Below are 20,518 nucleotides of genomic sequence, written 5' to 3'. Positions count from 1 at the left end.
GTAAGCATGAAGTCTTAAAAAGCCTTTTTTGCCCAACATTTTCAGAGATCCAGCAATTGAGCAAACGCGTTATCTTGAAAGTCCTATTACGCACAAACAATTATCCTTCGTCTTATCTTTGAAATGTTCCGTTGGGGGAACGTTTTTCAGTGGCACATATATATATATATAGTTATATAAGATCTACATAGATTAAAAATGTTGACGTACTTTTTGTTGCTTTTGCAGTTATTATGTGCTTCGGTGTTCGTATTCCCAGCGTGGTACTTCACTTCTCAGCCAATGGAAATGAATCGTTTGGCCCTCGCTTGGCTTATTTGTACCCTCATTACAATATTAGCGCAAACCTTTGGGTTAGTGGTCGGTGCCGCTTGTGATGTCAAGGTAAATTTTTTTAATTAACCTTTTGAGTTATAATATTTTTAATTGCATGGTATGTAGCCAATATTATACTACTACCACATTATTATGTTATTTGTGATTACACTTATGTTCGGATATCGCAATTATATTGTCACTATATAGATTTGTGTAAAATCTATGTACAACTTGCGTTATTAAACGTACTTATTCAAATTTTGTAAATAATCTTAAATTACCTATCTACTCACCAAATTTTTTGTTAATTATATAGAACTCTCTAGTTACGAAATACTAAGTAACAATCACTAATATAAATGATATTTCTTTTTCAGCTTGGCCTTTTTGTTGTCCCCGCTGCGAATATTCCAATGTTGATGTTCTCTGAATTCTTCATCCCGTACAAGGAGATGCCATCTTATCTCCAACCTTTTGCACTCATATCATATTTCCGTTACGCTTTTGACGCATTCCTGCAAACCGTTTACGGATTTGGTCGAGAAAAGTTGCCATGTTTTAAAATTATCTGCCTTTTCAAAGACCCCAAATATTATCTGGAATATTTGGGCTTATCGGGAAACTACTTTAACGATACTATGGCTCTAGTGATATGGATATTACTATTGAAAATATCGTTAATTTGTATCCTAAGATATAAAGTCCATAGAGCATGTAAATAACTTAAAGAAAACACAATTTATAGATAGTAAGTTTATTTACAAGCTGAATTAGTAATTGTGTTTTGACTAAATAATAAAGAAGATGTTATGTGCTCTCATATTTGATTGATGAGATTGGAGAAATAAAGTAAAAGTTTTTATAAATAACGTATAATCCCTTCTCCTAATATCAATTAAATATCGGTGATTGTTAGTTGTAACGATTAGGCAACACCTAATCTGAATAATTATTTTTATGCAAAAATCTGTGATATTTTATCTCTTACGAACATCATTATATTAAACATAGTAATTATAGAATAATATTGTCAGTAAGTTTATAAAGTCTTAGAATTTTCTAGAATATTCCATATTGATAAATTAACAGTTTTACATATTATGGTCTAGATATTTCAGATTTCACGAGTTCTCGTGATTGAAACGTGAAAGGTCAAGGGTTATTTAGCAGCCGAATAGGGTGTTGGTGGTGATAGAGAAAACTCTGACTCTCTATATAATATTGTTTGTTACTTTTAAGTCTTTTTAAGTATGTATAGAAATAAGACATTAGGAAGATAAACGGAGCTGGTATATTTTTTATAATCATCTTGTTTTATTTTTATTAATGGAAACGATGTTCCTACTTAGACCATATACATTTATCTTTTAGATAATAGAAAGATAATACTTTACTGCACACAAAACATTACATTACATATATACATTACATTACATTTACAGAAGAACATAGAAAAAACACAAACAAAAGAGAAACCTTTTCTAGCGTACCCGTTACCCGTACATACCGGACGTTATCTTGAATCAAATTTTTTTGGAGAGAGAAAAGCAAGACACTTATATAACAAATACATGTAAGGAAAACAGGGGGGGGGGCTTATTAAGCATTTGTTTGAACGAGCAAATCTCAGGAACTAGATAGATAAAAAAAACAGATAACAAACACAAAAAATAATTCAGTCGAATTGATAACCTTCTTCTTTTTTGAAGTCGGTTAATAAAAACAACAAATGTATTCACAATATACATTTATTTGCACTAGTTAAACAAAAGTCACATTTATGTACAACAAAATTGATAACATTAAAATATTTTATCTAACAATTTACATTTATTAACATGAACCTACATTTTTAAAAATCAAAATACTGATGAAGGAATATTTAGCTTGTATGTCAAAATAAATAAAGTATACTAAATACTTACTTCCATGGGTATAATGCACAAAGAAACTGAAAATCAGTCAACATTTACTTAAACATGTAAGTAGTGAAAGAGTATTTATACGTCATAAATTACAAATGTATAATTTAGCTAAGAGCCTTCTCAATGACTCGTTTCAATTTATATACTTATACTAGGAACTATTTTTTAAATAAGGTGTTAGTTTAAATAGATTAAGAGATTTATTTCTGCCAAAATATTTCTATATTTTTTCTTTACTTCGTAAGTACATCGTATACAAATATATACGTAATTTTCTCTATTTACTTCTTATTATGTTTTCAAAGGACTAAATTCCTAAATCACATAATTGTAGTACTTTTTGACATAAACACTAATAACTAATCGATTTTGTCTTTACGTAGTCCATACATAACTATGCACATAAAATATTATATCACAATAAATTTTAATACATTCTTTGCATTACGTAATATCAGCAGTTTGGAATGGTTATTTGTATTTTAAATACACATTATATTAACTCTTTGGTGCAAATTAACAAACACATACATATATAAACTTAATAAGTGACTATAATGTACAGCCTTGTATTTGCTATGAAAATGCTTAGTTTTACAACTCCATGCAAATAAACAATTGTATATTTATGAAGGTAACTCATTTAGCTTCTGCAGACGCCTGTAATAAAAAAACATCTGATTATTATTCTGATTATTATATCTATTTACGGAAAAATTTTGAAGTAACATCACTATTAAGCCATACAAAGAATATGATCATTTGTTTTGTCATTAAATAAAATGCTTTTAAGAGTAAAAAGTAGAAATAAATATATTATAATATATGTAATTGCACTGTATTAAACTTGAAATAATGCGCCACTTAAATGCTAGAAATGTATATAAAATATTTTATTTACCTGCAATAATCCGGTGGTAAAGATAAAGTTTTATACCAAAGTAATGTGCTTAGACCGACACTCCATGTCCTTAATGGACTGAGAAGGAAGGATATTGTGCCATATTCTAACCAAAAGAAATATGCAAGCAAAGATTGTATTGTGAGCAGAAAAATAAAGGGCAAATTCTTGATAATTCTTCTCAAGCCTTGAAGGTTTTGATTCATCAATCGAGTTTCAAGGCAATGTGCCAAAACAAATATTAGCGGTATTTGCACAAACATCAACTGCACACTGCCATACATGTAAGTAAATGGCTCTGGTAAAAATGCCCCTTTTATCACAATTCCCCATGCGAATATAGCACCTATGTATCCATCAATAAGCTCTCCAATCGCCCATGGTCCAAAGGGTAAATAAATTGCATATAAAACTATTGGATAAAATACTCTGTCAATTTTACTTAATAACCATACTCTTCGTAAAATTTGTCGACCGCACCTTCTACGGTACTTTGGTGGTGATTTTTGCAATCGTAATATAACTAATGGGATAACGTTTACTATTAAAAGTGTCCCAAATACTACCTGAAACTAAATAATGGGTATTAGATGTACATGAATTAAAAAACAACTTCTGGAAATATTTTGTTTTACTATTAAGTCAGTTAAAATTACAATAAATGGAAATAATTGTTAAAAAGGTTATCATGGACTTTATGGTCTAAATACAAATTTTACTGAAAAGTTTAAAACTTACCACTGAACCGGCATCTAACATTAGTAAAATTCTAGGGGTCACTTCAAATTTTAATACAGTCCCATCTAGTGTAAATGGATGAACAACATTAGTTTCCTTTCCTATTTCATCCACAGCCTTTACATATAGGTTATGAAGGCCAGTCAAAAATAAATGTGGCAGCCAATCACAAGCATACAGTGGTCCTTTAACCAATTTACACTCCAGCCAACTTATTTTATCAAAGGATATTTTGACATATTCCATATTAACATCACTGAATGCTAAAATTCTTATATGAGTTGAGTCAGGTATCAAATGCAACGGTTCTCTTCCTGGCATAGTGTACTTAGCATGTTTAGGATTTGTCACAAGAACTACTGGCCATGAATTATGCTTTTGATCAACAAAGGAAAACATGCCATGGTCAATAGCTGCCAACCTATACATTCTGTTATCTTTCCAATCTCCTAATTCAAGCTCCAGGTATCCTTTTTTATGTTTTGTATACATTCTTGGAACAAGTCCTCCCATTGAGTGTAAATGCCCACACACATAGACATGTGAACCACTGGTGCTTCCAATTAACTGTCTCACATTTAGTCTCTGTGACTCCCACTCTAATGACAGAATACATGAGGTAGGATAGTGCCCGAACCAAACTATATGATCAGCTTCACTTTCGGCTTCTGATTTTAATTTTTGAATGTATTGTTGCTCTTGACTGTCTAATATACCAATAAAATTAAAGGGTCTTCTCAATCCAGGATCAGGACAAGCATCAATGCCCAGAAAGGCCACACTAACACCATTTTCATTCATAAAATGAACATAAGATTTAGCATTTTTTGTTCCTTGAACTGAATAATTTCTAAAATAATTCTCTTGAGAATTTATTGTTCGAATATTAAAATTATCTGCAACAAATTTAAACATGAAATGAAAACTTTAAAACAAAAGCAGATATTTTTGCATACTCTGGTTAAATGAGACCAAAATAATAAGAGTGAAATTCCCAAGAAGATAGAAATTGGTAATTTTGTTCAAAGTATAGTTAATGAAAAACAAGATGTTCATAATTCCAAAAATGTAAATAAATTTATTTGAGATCAAACATAAAAAAAAATACATAATATAACAATTCAAACAGGTATTATCTAAAAATTAATTATTAATATAATAAATTAACCGACAGATTTTAAATGCTATTTATTTATTATGCTATTTATCCCAATATTTTACATTTAAAATCTATTTAAGTGACTTTAATTTCAAAATGCATATTACTTACAAATAATCCAAATCAAGAAAATACTCAAGTTATAATTCTCATATTGTTCATCAACATTTCCATAGTTTTTGAATAAACTCATTTAAAATTTATAGACAACAATATTTATAATTAAAAAAATATTGAATACAGAAATTACATTTATTGATGGTTTTTTTTTATTTATTTTTTCTTAATGTAAAATATTCTAATAAAGCTTCCTTAACACAATTATAATTGTTAATAATGACTAATAACTCACCATGATTTCCTCTTATATCTAACCAAGTTGTTTGTTCTGTTACTCCTGACTCCTTTATTATATTATGATAATAAACCCATTCAGTTTTCACTTGGGAGCTACCTAAATTGTCTTTGGCTTTAGCATCCGTAAGGTCACCCGTAGCCAAAACAAGCAGGGGTTTTATTTGTTTGACTGTATTGTCACAAAATTGCTGAAACTGTGATATTCTACCGGGATCCCGAAAAATACTTATGTGTATGTCTGAGATCTGCAATCATTGTATAATATTACTAAGTATTACATAATCTCTGCTTTGACAATCACATCGACTAGTAACTTACCTGGAGGAACCACACGAGATTATTTGGTGAATCTGTGATATGGCCATATTTTTTACCTAAGTAGTTTGTGAAATTTTCACCCTCGTATTTGTTCTCATTGTAAAAATTGTGATCTGTAGCTATACTGTTCAATAAATTTGCCATAAATATGGATAACAACAAAAGGACACATACTAGTGAAATCGCTGCTTTTGAAAAAATCATTTTGATAATACCACAGGAAACGAGTTTTTTCTTTTTTTACACTATGTTGTCTTTTTTTCGTCCACTTGTTATTATTCTCATCGTTACTTATAAGGCTCTACGTAGAGACTAATAAATTTAATGCTCTTTCACCTTTCTTTGTATACTTTTGACATTTGTTATTTTAATTTTAGTAACACGTAAAATTAAAAATAAACTGTATAGTCACTAACTTCACCATTTACGACCAGTATGTTAACCACATTAACTCTATAATAAAACAAGAGTAATTTACTTGGAAAATATAACGACAAAATATATTATCCTGAGAAAAATCTAACTTGAAATATTTATGACGTTTCACGCTATAAGGTATATTGGCAACTGACATAGGATGTGGATTGAGTGACTTGACATAAGGCAAAAATATTGCTGTCGTAGATAAAAAATGCCATTGATAGATGATTGACATATTGAAGAATAAAATAATAATCCGTGTTTTTATTTATTTAAAATATTAATATATATTTTTTTATTTACCTTTATTTATTCTAACTGACGCTTTATGGCTCAACTACTTATCTTATGTATTCCAATCGATACATATAATAAATCTATAGAAAAGCCATTTTTGTACATTGAAGAAATTGAAAAAAAAAAAGCCAGTGTGTGAAAAGATAACTAACAGAATCCATTTCCATCATTTTTGAAATTTTTGTCTGTTTGTCTGTTTGTTTGTGCGCACATCACGTAAAATCTACGAATTAAATGCAGGCAATGTTTATATACAAAAAATATACGTAACTTGAGGTATAACTTAGTTTTTGTTTCATCGAAATCGGTTCACTCTATCACAAGATATGATTAATTTAGTGAGTTCAAGAAGTAAAATATTACGTTACGAAATTCTGTATAGTACTTGCAACGGCATCTTAAGACAAAAATAGAACTAATATTGATAGTTGAAATCCAAATCCGATAGATGGCATTGTGCAAATGACGTCATTTTCTGAATCGCGGTATTAAGATTTTCCGCGCGAGAATGACCTCAACCGTATTTACATGACCAATTGAGTTTCGTTTGGTTTCTGAAAAGTTCTTGAGTGTGTCGTAAACGGTCTTTGGTTGCTTCGCAAATGATGAATGTTCTAAATTGGTCGAAAATAAGTATTGGCTTTTTCTTAGGTTTCGTTTGGTCATTGGTTTGGAGTACGAAGTAAAAATTGTATCTTATTTACTTCGCAATTTTAATAGTGCTAATCGTCTTACAGTTGGTGTTGCCAATTCGTTAATATTATAAATGCGAAAGTTTGTAAGGATGTGTGGGTTTGTTGCTCTTTCACGCAAAAGCCTACTGAACCGATTGCGATGAAATTTGGTACGTAGACAGCTGGACAACTGGAATAACATATAGGCAACTTTTTATCCCGATATTCCTACGGACTTACGCGGGTGAAACCGCGGGGCGCAGCTAGTTTTAAATAAATTCGATGTTGGTTTTGTAAGTATATGTAGTAGAATATTGCTGTCGGAAGACAGCTATATTCTACTTCTTCTTGTAGAAACAAAGAGTATATTAATATACAAGTCTTCTATGATTCACAAACGAAACTCAATACAAGTATTTGATTATATATTGCATATTATATGCTTTATGATGGTTCATATAAAATATGTCTTTCATATAAGTATTATTATTACTGATAAAATAAATGTTTTGATTTTGATGTCGAGCTTATGGATATAAAGAACAATTTCGATTCTTTTTATAAATTAATCCAGTAATGAAAACGTTTAGTACGACGAAACGTATATATAGTGTACTATGTCTGCGTATACCTACACTAAAGCGGCTTAATACTTATTAAATTTAACTCTTATTTCAAAATTTTAACCTATCAAAACTATAACTTATGCTATTATGGACAAAAAAAATGTGCATAATAGCATATATTATAGCTTCTTTTAATTAATAAGAAATAAGCCACTTGTGATATATAAAAAATAATCTTACTAGTCACTCCTAAATATTGTAGCTTTCTGCCAGTTAAAGCATTTTCCTCTTACAGGCATGAAAGTTAGTATTTTTACTGCTTTTTAATACGCTTTCATTAGCTTAACCTGTTTTTATTTACATAAATGACATTAAATGGGATTTGGCCAGCTGAGTGACATGCAAATGCAAATAAGAATATGAATAAAAAATCCAAGATAACAGCTACATATAGCTGTAATCTGGGTTCTTCGTATATATGTATATAATAGACAATATTTACAGTTGTAAAATAGTACATAACATAGTTATGTTTATTAGTACGTCGCATATGTGGAAGTCAAAAATAATATAAATTAATATTCTCGTCAATATGATCATGAGTTAGTAGTTATTACAATTAAACAGGTGTGTAGGCAGACTGCATGCCATTACCAGTTGGATGAGGTATTTAATATATCACAAATTATTACTTATGTATAAATCAAATTCTCCTAGTATAAGCCTCTCACAATGCATATTGATGTGAGTTTATAATATTAACTAGCTGTGACCCGCGGTCGAAACCGCGTAAGTCCGTATCCCGTAGGAATATCGGTATAAAAAGTGCCTATGTGTTGTCCAGCTATCTACGAAGCAAATTTCATTGCAATCGGTTCAGTAGTTTTTGCGTGAAAGAGTAACAGACGCACGCATACATATACATCCATCCTCACAAACTTTCGCATTTATAGTATTATTATTCGCCAATAGATGTCAGGAAGAATCATAATAAATTGGGACTACTCAAAAGCAAGTAAGTTTAAGTCGATAAAACATGAATATGACATTTTCTAAAAAAAATTTCTAGCTAGATCGATTTATCGCCCCCGAAACCCCCTATATACTAAATTTCATGAAAATCGTTATAGCCGATTCCGAGATTCCAATTATATATATACAAGAATTGCTCGTTTAAAGGTATAAGATTATTATCCTAGTAAATAACTATTATGGCTACGTTCAAACCTACACCCTAATAATCCATACATTTGTTCATCGAAGACGTTTAGTCAGGTCAATCATGCGGGGGACAAGGGATAGGGCCAGAGCTACTACATACGCCATCTTGTTATTATCTCGGGACTCTATTTCGGGGCTGCCACACACCTCTTAATTTTTAGTTTTAAGGGGTTGAAATGCTTTATAAATGAGAAATTTTTAAAGCAACCATAGCAACGCTTAGCGGCTAGCCTGTTGGGTGACCGAGAGGCTAGACGTAGTAGGTTTGGCAAAATGACGCGGATTCGAATCCCGCCTAGATATCAAATTTTTTATATTCTTTAAAAATTTATTATTTACAAAGGTGATATATAATGACGTTGTCAATAAATTGCTACATATTACAGCTTAATATTCAATAACTATTGACTAGCGTGCTTGAAATGGTATGAAGCTTCCAAATTATGATAATAAGCCGCCCACGGCTTTGCCCGCGTATTCCAGGGAAGATAGATCCGGGGTTTTCCTCGCATGGTCCCGTTCCCGTGGGATCTCCAGGATAAATTCGTTTCTGACTTATAAATTGTGTAACTAACATCACTTTTTGTTGCATAAGTACATATTATCACAATGGTCCTCAAACTTATTTTGTTTACTTACTTAAACGCCCCCTTTATTAATCAATTTCTTTTCAGTACCTCCTCCCCCACACCCAAACGGAAAATATAGAAATTAGGATCATAATATTAAACCGAATATTATTGATATATTTTTATGTTTTGATAAAATTTTGTTTTGCGTGGACAACAGAAATACTAGCTACTTTAATTTTTTATGACTTTAGGAGCGTATATCCCATCAATTACTTATTTTAACATAAATCATATTTAGAAACCTCTATTTTATTTTTAACTATCCATCCAATAACACCCTATTTGATAAATATTCGCGAATTTTTATAAATTTTAGTAAAGAATAGCGATAGCGCACCTATCTAGGAATAGGTACTATGCCAAAAAATCCTGCATTTAGAATTTTACATATCAGAATATGTGGCGAAGGTTGTATTTTCGAAAATAAAGAACATGTCGAATAATAATATCTAGGGACTTTTACTGAACACAAAATGTATTTTTCTGAACCGCCCCAATTTCCTATACCTCTACATTATTATCCAATAATTGCGCCACATATACAGGTATATAATTTTGTCCCGGTTTTACCCGGGTTGAACCGGGACAGGTGACATGAAAAGAAAAAACTTTTGTGTCAAATACTTATATGTTGAGATGAAACGTATCCAACCGCGTATAAAATTTTACGCGTTCACTTATGGACCTAGATATTAGCATGATTTGAATAGTGAGTTTGAGCGCGCATTCCCCACGCGCGACGCCGCCACGGCGCGTATCTACGGAGGCTTCGTGCTCCAGCCTACAGCGGGCCTCGTAAGTCGTATCTCGCCGGTATCCGCGCGCCACTATCTTGCCGCATTCCGCCAAGCCGAAGCCGAGGCGCGCCCCGCGCGTGCCTTCATGCCTTTGCCTACCCATGCGCCCTCCTCACTTCGCTCAGTCGATTCTACGCGCTTATAGACTATGCGCACTGTCGATGCGCTCCGAAGTTACCGTACAATCGCGCGCAGTGTTTAGTGATGTGCCTATGGATGAGTTTTACTGCAGAATAAAGTGCCATAGCAAGTTATAACATTGGATTTGTTTATTGATGGTGAGTGTTGTGGACGTCCTCTTGCTACTGCTGCGGATGCGCGCGCTTTCACGATGCGGCCACTTTCATTTCATACACATAGCTCGAATTCCGCGCCCGCACTGCGGCCGCTGACCCTGCGCCTGCGCGCCCTTCTTCAAACTTCATATGTACTATTATATTTTATTTCATTTTCAAAATGCAATTTATAATATCAAGAGCAAACCATCACAATAATTAAGAGCAGATATGAGGTCAGACTGACCTTTGTGATTAAGCGAAAAAATAGACTGGAATGTGAGGCACTTAAAATTTGATGATTATAGTATAAATTGAAGCAACAAATTCGTTCATACAAATAATATTCAGTAGAAACGATATAACGAGTATCCATGAGGTGTCACTACCACATAAGTGTGATATGATAATACATTCGTAGAGAGCTAGGAGGTAAGTGAAAAAATTCCATTTTACGTAGGTATATTTGAGCATACCTATATGAAAAAGTATTTCCCGTAGGCAACTTCTAAATCGATATAAATGATTTAAACATTAGGTCGTATCTAAATGACACCAATAATAATTAAGCAAGAAATTCAATCATAATTACTTGACTCTTTAATTTAAAGTTTAATTAAACTTGTGGTAATGATGGATGCCTTGGATATAGGTACTTCTATCTTTACTACCGTAAAACAAAAATTAATCTTTTTCTGATATTTGGAAATGTTATGGAAATACAAATACTTCAAAATATAATAAATACAAATACTTTGTAATTACATGTTTTTGATTATATAGTATTTAATTGCTTTTGAAATCATAATATTAATCGTAATCGAGTAACCTTACTACTCAAAATCATTTAAAAGAGTTGATTATTCATTCGAAAAAGGTAGTGTTAAGTGTCAACATTGGTTTAGTGATTGATAAAAAAATGATTCATTAACTCGTAAACTAACTATGGCCGCGACCGCATTCCTCCGATAGCGCTTCGTGTAAATAAAACCAACGGCATACTTATTGCGTAAAAGTATATAATATGATGGCATAATTATATTATTAAAATTATTGGTAAAAAGCACAGATACCAAAAAAAATTAAAACAAACTTTATTTCATTTTAGAATTTGGTACAATATTGTACTTTGCTGCACTGTGAGTAAGGCGTAATCTATGCCTCCATGAAGCATATTTGAGAAAATACTAAGAAAGTACATAAGTATAAACGTTTGCAATTAAAAGACTAAATTGTATTTAATATAACTAATAAGTATGCCTAAGTTTTTATTGGTATAACTTTTATTCTGAAAAAGGTTTCTTATTGTTTATAAAATAACTTCTCAGACATCATTCATTTTGTAATTCTATAGACACTTTTTGAATTATATAGACTGATACATTCATACTGTTTACTATATTTTATCGCGTGTGTACACGTGCTATTAATGATAACAGCAGGTTTTCATCTTATACCTACCTTATCTTAATTTTTCAAGTTTTAAAAATTTTACTTCAATAGTCGCCTATAGATAAAACAAACGTCCGATAAAACAAAGAACCGACTGACCATTCATAAATTTAAAATAATATAGAGCCGACGCAAGAAACATGGCTAATTTTAATATAAACTCTGACCCGCGTAGTTTATTAGAACGTAGAACGTAAATGAAAACAACTTTCATCTAATTCGCTCTAATCATTACAAAGGTACGTACCTACTACATACCTATAGTCTCTTGTTCTTAACTTTACTTTCAATATTCGCTAGAAAATAATTTCTGAACCCAACAAGTTACATTCATTTCTTTCCAATCACAGTTTAATAGAAAAAATCATTACAATATCTGTTTATTTATTACAAAATAAAACAATAAAATCTGATTGCCCACTTGATGACGTAGCTTACAAATAGACAATCTCATTAGAACTTTAACATACGAGAAATTTTAATTGGCCAATATCGTACCTACAATAAATTTAACGTATGTTTTAGTGTTGCTACAAAATTATCGAAAAATACGCCTATTATCCAAATCTGGTTCAGTAGGTAGCTTGATAAGTATCCTCAAATAAAAAAAATATATATATATATATATATATATATATATATATATATATTAACCCTGAAGGTATCTAATTTCTACTCTAATTGTCAGGTAGGAAATTAAGTGTCAAATGCAATAACAACTTAAAATTGATAACTCGTCCTAAAACAACAGTTTCCATATTGCATATAATATTACGATGGAGATCAAATTTTGCATTTGTCTAATGAATTGCGTATAATCTGAGTATGTTTTGTGCTTAGAAAGTCATAAAAGGCCATACGTATTGACGTAACTCGTAAGTGTGACGTTTTATGTGCGTTAACGATTACAGCGAAACAATATAAAGTGCACTATGAATATAAATCGTTTTACGTACCTAGTTGGGAAATTAACTGTTGGATAATAGTCTCGCACAAATATTCGTGTAACAATGACATAATCTAAGGCTACACACGGTTGCATACGAATGCGGTACCTCATGGCTACCACATGGCTATTTATGGGACAGTTTAGTTCAAAACAACCTTGCTTGTTAAAAATATTTCGATGCTTCTGTGACAGTCGTTTTTAAAAGAAACGGTGATTCTGAATTAGTGACTGAAATTAGAACTAGGTATGTTTTTTTTTTAATTATGACCAAAGAAGAAAGCAAAGTATTAGGTATATTTAAGATTATTTGCGTATCCGGCATCGCCCAGGTCAACTTTTTAAGTATCTTAAAATGTTAATATATATTAATCACTACTCCTAATCCAGCTACAGACAAAACCAATAAACCAAAAATCTTTTTGTAATGCCATGTAAAGAGAAAGTACTTTTAGTTATGTAGAAAGAAAATAGAATAGTAGATTTATATAGTCGAAAAGAACTGCATTCATATATTAAAGAAAATTCGCTCACCACATCCGAGAATCGAACAGATTAAAACTCGATCGTTAGGGTCAATTTTGAGGATGAGGTCTCGATAAAAAAGTTCCCTTAACGTCTTCCTTTTTTATTTCAGACCCCGATATCGTTCAAATGAATTGGTAAGAATTAAATATTGAATTGTAATAGCGTCTCAGTATATTATTTTGAGTTACGTAGAAAATATATTAATATTTTTTAATTAAATATATTAATAATTAATATAACTATTAATTAAATATTTAAAATCATAAAAGAATAGTAATAAAAAACTGTTTATTTTAACGAAATGAGTCTCTACTAAAAGGACTTGGTAATAAGTAACTACACGTATACTTAACTTAGTCAAAGCACTTTTTTGTACACGAATTATAGAAGGGTTTTATATGCACAGGTCGTTTGTCAGTCTGTTCATTTTTTACGCCTACTACAGTTACGTGCTATAATTTGAACCCCATTGTGTTTTGGCATTGTTAAATTTGTAAGAGATCTGAAAGATACCAAAAACTTTTCACTAAAATGACTACTATTAAGCATACATACTGAACTGTTTATTTTTGTACAGTCAACATACAAATAGAGTCGTGAATGCTTCAAGTTCATTCAGACTCAAATGTAATTGAAATTTTATCCTCATACTGTAACTAGCTCGCCTGAATCTTTGGCAGAAATAAAATACTTAAAAAATCATTCAATGGCATAGCATTGCTGAGAAATAAAATCATTTCCATATTGCAATCCCAACCACCGTGACTCTGTTAATTATATCCCACATGCTCACTTTACTGTTATGTATTTTACATGGTCAATCATTCGTCCGATGCTTCCTGGAATATAAACTGTGATAAGTATTTAATAGCTAACGTGTTTAATAATTATTAGCCATTACATAGATATACATAGCTGCAACGTGGTAATGGAAATTCTATCAATCTTCATGTTAGTTATAGTTTATTATGATTAGGAAAATAATAAGAACAATAATGGATACTAGACCAAGGTTACGTATGTTACGTATTGATTTTTTTTATATTTATTACCAAGGACAACGATTATGTTCTACAGAATATTCTGAGAACAAAAAGAATATTAATATTTACTAACTACCTGAGAGTAGTTTGAGTTGTAATAGAAGATTAATCAATTAATAGTAAACATTTCCAGTGTGTTGCCTTATGCTAGCATACGAGCAGTTTCTATTCTGAAACTATAAGTAAGTTTAACTTTAGACTTTTCAACGGACTTCAAATGCAATTTTTTCATTATATTAACGACAATAAATCGTTTTGAATTTGAATTTGAACGTTTAACCCGACGTTTCGAACACTACATCGAGCGTGGTTACGGGGAGACATTATAAGTAAGTTATAAGATAACTTTCTAAATCACACACTCTACCTAAAGAAAACGTTATAAACGACTTCACTGCGTTTAGTCTTCGATTCATTAACATAATGTAGATACGTGGTACTATTGTTGAGACTGTACAATTAACATACACAAGCCTTCATTGTTGAGTTGCTGCACAAACAAAAACGTACTTGGAACCCAAGCACGACCGTAATTCTTAAAAATTCCATTATATCATAACAACGTGCGAGTGTCAAAAGTGGTGGCGAGATGTCGAAAAGTGGAGGCAACGACGACCATAGGTATGCGAGGACGCAAGATGCGGCTGGCGTAGGGGGAGGGGCGCTCGGCATCTGAAGGTCGTCCGCATTCCTCGCGTCGCCGTCCGCTGCTACCGCGCTTACGTAGCGCCCCCGGCCGCGCCTCACCGCCGCCCCGCGCCGCGCCGGGCCCGACCGGTCGGCCCCTGCCCCGCTACGCCTGACCGCCATCACAAACTATCGCGCATTTACTAAAACAAAAAACATGTTCTTATGGCTATCAAGTGCTGAGGAGCCGCAGAGGTACCGGATGCGATGAAATTTATTCGCATCTAGTTTTTTCGAACCGATCTTGTGGTGCTACATTCCAAGAAACGTTTTATAATACTTAAGTATACGAGTTCGAGATAGCGCAACATTTTGATGCTTTTGCTCTTGCTAGTGTCGAACATTCTATATTGTTGTAATTGACGAAACTAATGCTCTACACAAATAAGGATATTAACAATTAACATTATTCAGTATTACTTTACAATACTTAAACTTTTACCCTAACATTATTTGATATTCCACTTATAGGTAAGAAATTGACAAAATAAAAAACGTGGATAGATAATTAAATAAAAATTAAATTTCAGTAAAAAATTCTAGTCAATCTTAAAGCGTGAAATTGCATGACGTAGGTATTTGGCAGATAAAAGATGTAAACAAAATAACGTCAAATAACTGATGCAAAACAAGTTTAAAATTTTACTATATTATACTAAACCAGCCACCAATTTATAACCAGACTTAGACCCATATTAAACAGAATGCTAAAGATGTTGTGTAGATGCGGAATAACTTAAAAAAGAAATAATAAGATAAAAGTTAACAATGCGAACACCAAAAGCTGCAGGTAGCAAAAAGTGAATTTTTATGTACAAAAAAAGTGTGCAAAGGAATGCACAGATGTTAAAGATCCGGACATTCCTATCCAAACCGTTCAGCGCACCTTTTGGTGGATAGATAGATGTTGCCTACTAGCTTAACAATTATTATCTAACCGTTGAAGCTTATAAATTTTGATTCATAATTTAAATGGAAATTGTTTCGCATTTGATTGTCAACATCATATTTTATACATTTTTACGTTCTCATGATATTATTGTCGAAGATATTATTTTTAATCTTTTACTACAATATTTATATATGCTTATATTTTAAGTAAGTAGTTAAGTGTTTATATCGCGAAATATTAAGATTATTATTTATACAACAATACTATTATATACTATGTCGATATTTCTAAACTAAAAAAAAAAAAACATGTTGCAAAATCTTTTGGATTTATTCCACTTTATAACGACAACGTTTTGAAAATTCTAATAAAACATAAATATTATTTGAATTACTTTACTCATGACTTTGCACGGATATGGCTTAGGTCAACTTAGGTCAACAAAATTTAGAGCGACGTAAAATTTCTATTCACGACCGATGGCGCCATCACTTTTCTATTTTGAATTAAGCACTCGTAACTTTTTATATATTTCGGTGATAGTAATGACGACTTATATTCGTACGTATTAAATTTTATAGTGAGTACTTTGAGAGGTACCACGATGCATAACTTACTTTGTAAATGTGATAAATATGATACTTTGTAAACGAATATTATAATATTATACTGAAGGGAGACTTTTAAGATTGTATGTTTGTAATGGGTAATCTCAAAAATTACTACTGAACCGCTACATTATTCCTGAGTGACAATGTATCTAGGTTTATTTTTATTTCGTTTTATCTCGCTTCAAACCAGAAGGAACCGTAATTAACAACTAGTGTGTTATGTTGTTTGTTGAATTTGAAAGATAATATTATTTAAGGCACTTTTTAAAAAGTGATTTAAAGATTATCTATGCACGACTGTTCAGAAAATATATTTTAAAATGTTGTTCCAGGGAGTGTAATAGGAGTATCGAGATGCGACATGCGTGCTCTGTGTTCGGTTCGAGGGCCGTTGGGCGGGGAGACGCGCGCGCTCGGCGCAGGCGCACGCCTCCTATCCCTGCGGATGCCCGGCCAACCGCAACCCATCCACTTTGTAGTAGAGGCAAAGGCAAGAGTCAAGGAACTGAAAGCTTTAGCAAACGCCCACGCGCAACTCCAAGGCATGACCGATACAGAACTCTTTGGATTGGCTATTTTACAAAGTGAGTATGAGTGATTTCAAATACTTTACATTGACAAGCTTTGATGTGTAGCTTGTATGTTAAAATTTACTCACGTCATTAACAAATACGCACAAAAAATAAAATTAAGTCACTAACAATATCTCATATTTATATTTGACGTCAAAGCTCACAAGAACGACATTCCAAAGAGCTAATTCATATTATACATAAATGATGTTGAGTAATAAACAGGCTATATTTGTACATCTATCGCAAGCATTAACTCATTATAATGTACTGACGTTGCGCTTAACATGATGCTTAGAATTAAATTAATAATATCAACAACTAATTGTTAAAACAACAATTTTCGATTTTTTAAAAGTACCATCATCAATACGAGAAAATTCATAAAATACACACCATACACATTTTATATCATATCATTAATTGTTTCATTTAATGCCTGTTTGATTTCAGATGGGGAGTTCTTATTCGTTGATTTAGAAAGTAAACTATCAAAATATGCACCAAAGAGCTGGAGATCATCTCATACCCACGTATGTTCTCTTTTATATATGAAAAATATTATATTTATCTATACTAAACATATTAATCATACGACTAATATTATAAGCATTTTATTATACGATCGTCTTGTAAATTCATTTTGTATTACCATACGATTTTTTTTCCAGGGTTTAGACGCCAATGGCAAGCCACTTCTCGAACTTCACCTAATCGTACAATTTCACGTGGAGAGTCCACTACTTTTGCATGACGATGTTGGTCGTCATTTATATTACCTGCAGCTCCTTCAGAATATTCGATCAAGAGATACTTTACCAGTTGAAATACTTTTACTCTTAATCGGTCTAGCACTACAAGCTGATTATGGCGATGAGGAAACTTATGAAAACAAAGAATACTTTAAAATAGAAGAGTACGCACCACCTTCTTTAAGGGGCGACTGGGTATCGGCGGCCGTGAGGGCGTGCCATCGTGAACATCGGGGCTTGACCAAAACTGATGCAGAAACCAGATTTATTAGAGAAGTTTGCCTACTTCCCGACACAATTAATTCTCACAGATATCGACTAAAGCATTCAAAATCAGAAACTGAACCGGGTACTGTTTGGCTATTAGTAACGGCAAAAGGAATAAAAATTTTGCCAGATAATGGTCCATCATCAAATTTTATTTGGAGTTCGATTGGAAAATTGAGCTTCGATCGAAAAAAATTTGAGATTCGAACTGAAGAAGGAAAAATAACGTTATATTCCTCGAGTGAAGAAAAATGTAAATATCTGTTCGCTCTGTGTAAAGAAACGCATCAGTTCTCAATGAAAATATCTCCTAAATTGAATGAAATTTTACGAAAAGAAGACGAAGAGCGCAAAACATGTTTTGGTTATTCAAAATCATTTACCTTACAGTCCCATAAAAACAAAAGTGAGCAAAGAATATCACTCATATCATCCACAAGCTCTAACACGACGTCAGGAATTGTAAGCGACAGAGTCCAATCAGAAGATGAATTAGAAATAATGATAGATTCACCTCCTGCACCGTCAACAGAAAGTTTGGCATTTGCTCATTTATTAGATTGCTCCAATTCATATTTAATTCGTAATATTTCTAACGAAAATAAGTCCTTCGTTAATACATCTACGCTACAAGTACAAAAACCAAAATGTCGTAAAAAAAGTAAAGAAGATGGCGAAAAAGTTTACAAAAATGATATTTCGTCAGATCAAGATACTGCAAGTCAATTTGACGACAGCATTTCTATACCAGATCAAGCTACAAGTGAGGCCTTATCTGATAGCCCCGTTTCTAACAAAATAAAATGTACGGGGTCTCAATGTTCATCATCTTGTAGTACAGTAATCATGGCTCGTGCTGGTTTGAGTACACTAGGCAGAGCGTCAAATGGAAGTAGCTTAGAATTGGGTTATAGTCACACAGCACAAAATTCCATGCTAAGCGATAACAGTACTGTTGGAATTGATATCGAATATACACAAGATACAGCTTCAGCTCTTTATGATGGTCTGGGTCAAGCAGTAACCGTAGCTGCTTCTAGTGAGACAAGCGGTGTTTATACAATGGGAAGTTCTGAACTCACTGCACGGTCAAAAACATATTCTCTTTGTCAAGGCAGCCGTACAGATTACAGTGGATCACATTATGAAAGATACAAGAGAGCTAAAGATAATGATTTAGCAGATTTTGATAGCGTATCATCTATACTTAAGCATAAATCCGATAGAACTAATATATCCAATACTAGTACGGATTGTATCGATGGAATGCCACAGTTTTCTAATCAAAATCATCAAATTGAAGACAAAGAAAATATTTTTCGTGAACGTACGAATTCTAACGTAAGCGCCGCGTCCTTTCATGGAGATGGAAGTGATCCTACAGACAATAAACATAACTTGCTAAGTGCAAGTGAATTAAGTGATTTGATAGTTGGGCGTGGTGTATATCCAAAAACTCAATCAGTTAGTGATACTTTCGATTCAGTTTCGGACTACGTAAGGCTTCCTATACCTTTTAAAGGCGAAACTTATCATCAAAATCATGAAGAAGAGGCGCCTGTAGACGAAAGTTATCTCAATAACTCCTTTTTTGATCGACCTCCTACTCCACCCACAAGGCTTGACAGCAGAAAAGGCCTACATTTGTCTTTACCAAATATTTTAGATTTAGATGAGAATAGCGCAATGTTACCCAGATACCCTGATAAACCTCCACCACCATATGAATATAATCACAAAACTCTTTCTTCTTGCTCCGCTGTTCCATTAAAACCTCCACCAGCATATCCGGGCACCTCTAGCTCTACTGTAAAAGTAGCTGAAAAAGAAGAAGTAGCAGCAAGAGTAGTTACTTCCAAGCCTATGATAACAATTCTAAAAGCAGAAGCAGGAGAAGTAAATGCCTCAGGAGAACGTACCTTTGCTAGTCCTATGGTATTAGAACACAGATTTCAAAAATCTAAACGACACCAAGCGTCAAGTAGAAGAGCCGAGCGATCAAAATTAGCCCAAGGTTTAACAAACTTGTCACCCTCTAGAGACAACCTGCCATCAAATATAGATTCCAATGTTCTTGTAGCAATGATGAAATTACCCCCTCCACCACCTCCTCCGCGACATGCAAGATTACCCCCACCACCCCCCGTCAGCCGGCTGCCGCCACCACCTC

General features: G+C 32.7%; 3 protein-coding genes across 4 annotated transcripts in view; 2 read left to right on the top strand and 1 right to left on the bottom strand.

Annotated features, from left to right (window-relative positions):
* LOC119834600 (ATP-binding cassette sub-family G member 4-like) overlaps positions 1-1,622 on the top strand; it is a 22,521-nt gene extending 20,899 nt beyond the window's left edge. For both annotated transcript variants that reach the window (XM_038358999.1, XM_038358998.1), the window contains exons 10-11: positions 229-384; positions 696-1,622. In XM_038358999.1, the coding sequence (XP_038214927.1) occupies positions 229-384; positions 696-1,040 (501 nt within the window). In that variant the 3' untranslated portion in view covers positions 1,041-1,622. The remainder of the gene's footprint in view (positions 1-228; positions 385-695) is intronic.
* A 428-nt stretch (positions 1,623-2,050) lies between these two features.
* On the bottom strand, positions 2,051-6,303 carry LOC119834514 (transmembrane protein 62-like). The gene is made up of 5 exons (XM_038358901.1): positions 5,717-6,303; positions 5,394-5,643; positions 3,883-4,778; positions 3,145-3,716; positions 2,051-2,903 (listed from the first exon to the last, which is right to left on the bottom strand). The coding sequence occupies exons 1-5, from the start codon at positions 5,918-5,920 to the stop codon at positions 2,870-2,872; spliced, it is 1,956 nt and encodes a 651-aa protein (XP_038214829.1). The 5' UTR covers positions 5,921-6,303; the 3' UTR covers positions 2,051-2,869.
* A 4,023-nt stretch (positions 6,304-10,326) lies between these two features.
* LOC119834722 (protein expanded) overlaps positions 10,327-20,518 on the top strand; it is a 13,566-nt gene continuing 3,374 nt past the window's right edge. Inside the window, exons 1-4 of the mRNA XM_038359192.1 lie at positions 10,327-10,601; positions 17,090-17,341; positions 17,783-17,862; positions 18,001-20,467. Coding sequence (XP_038215120.1) covers positions 17,119-17,341; positions 17,783-17,862; positions 18,001-20,467 — 2,770 coding nt within the window. The 5' untranslated portion in view covers positions 10,327-10,601; positions 17,090-17,118. The remainder of the gene's footprint in view (positions 10,602-17,089; positions 17,342-17,782; positions 17,863-18,000; positions 20,468-20,518) is intronic.

This window comes from Zerene cesonia, chromosome 19, assembly GCF_012273895.1.
Source record: "Zerene cesonia ecotype Mississippi chromosome 19, Zerene_cesonia_1.1, whole genome shotgun sequence".
In the NCBI taxonomy this organism is placed as follows: domain Eukaryota; kingdom Metazoa; phylum Arthropoda; class Insecta; order Lepidoptera; family Pieridae; genus Zerene; species Zerene cesonia.
Note: the sequence above shows the minus strand (reverse complement) of the source record. Positions and strands in the feature narration are given on the sequence as shown.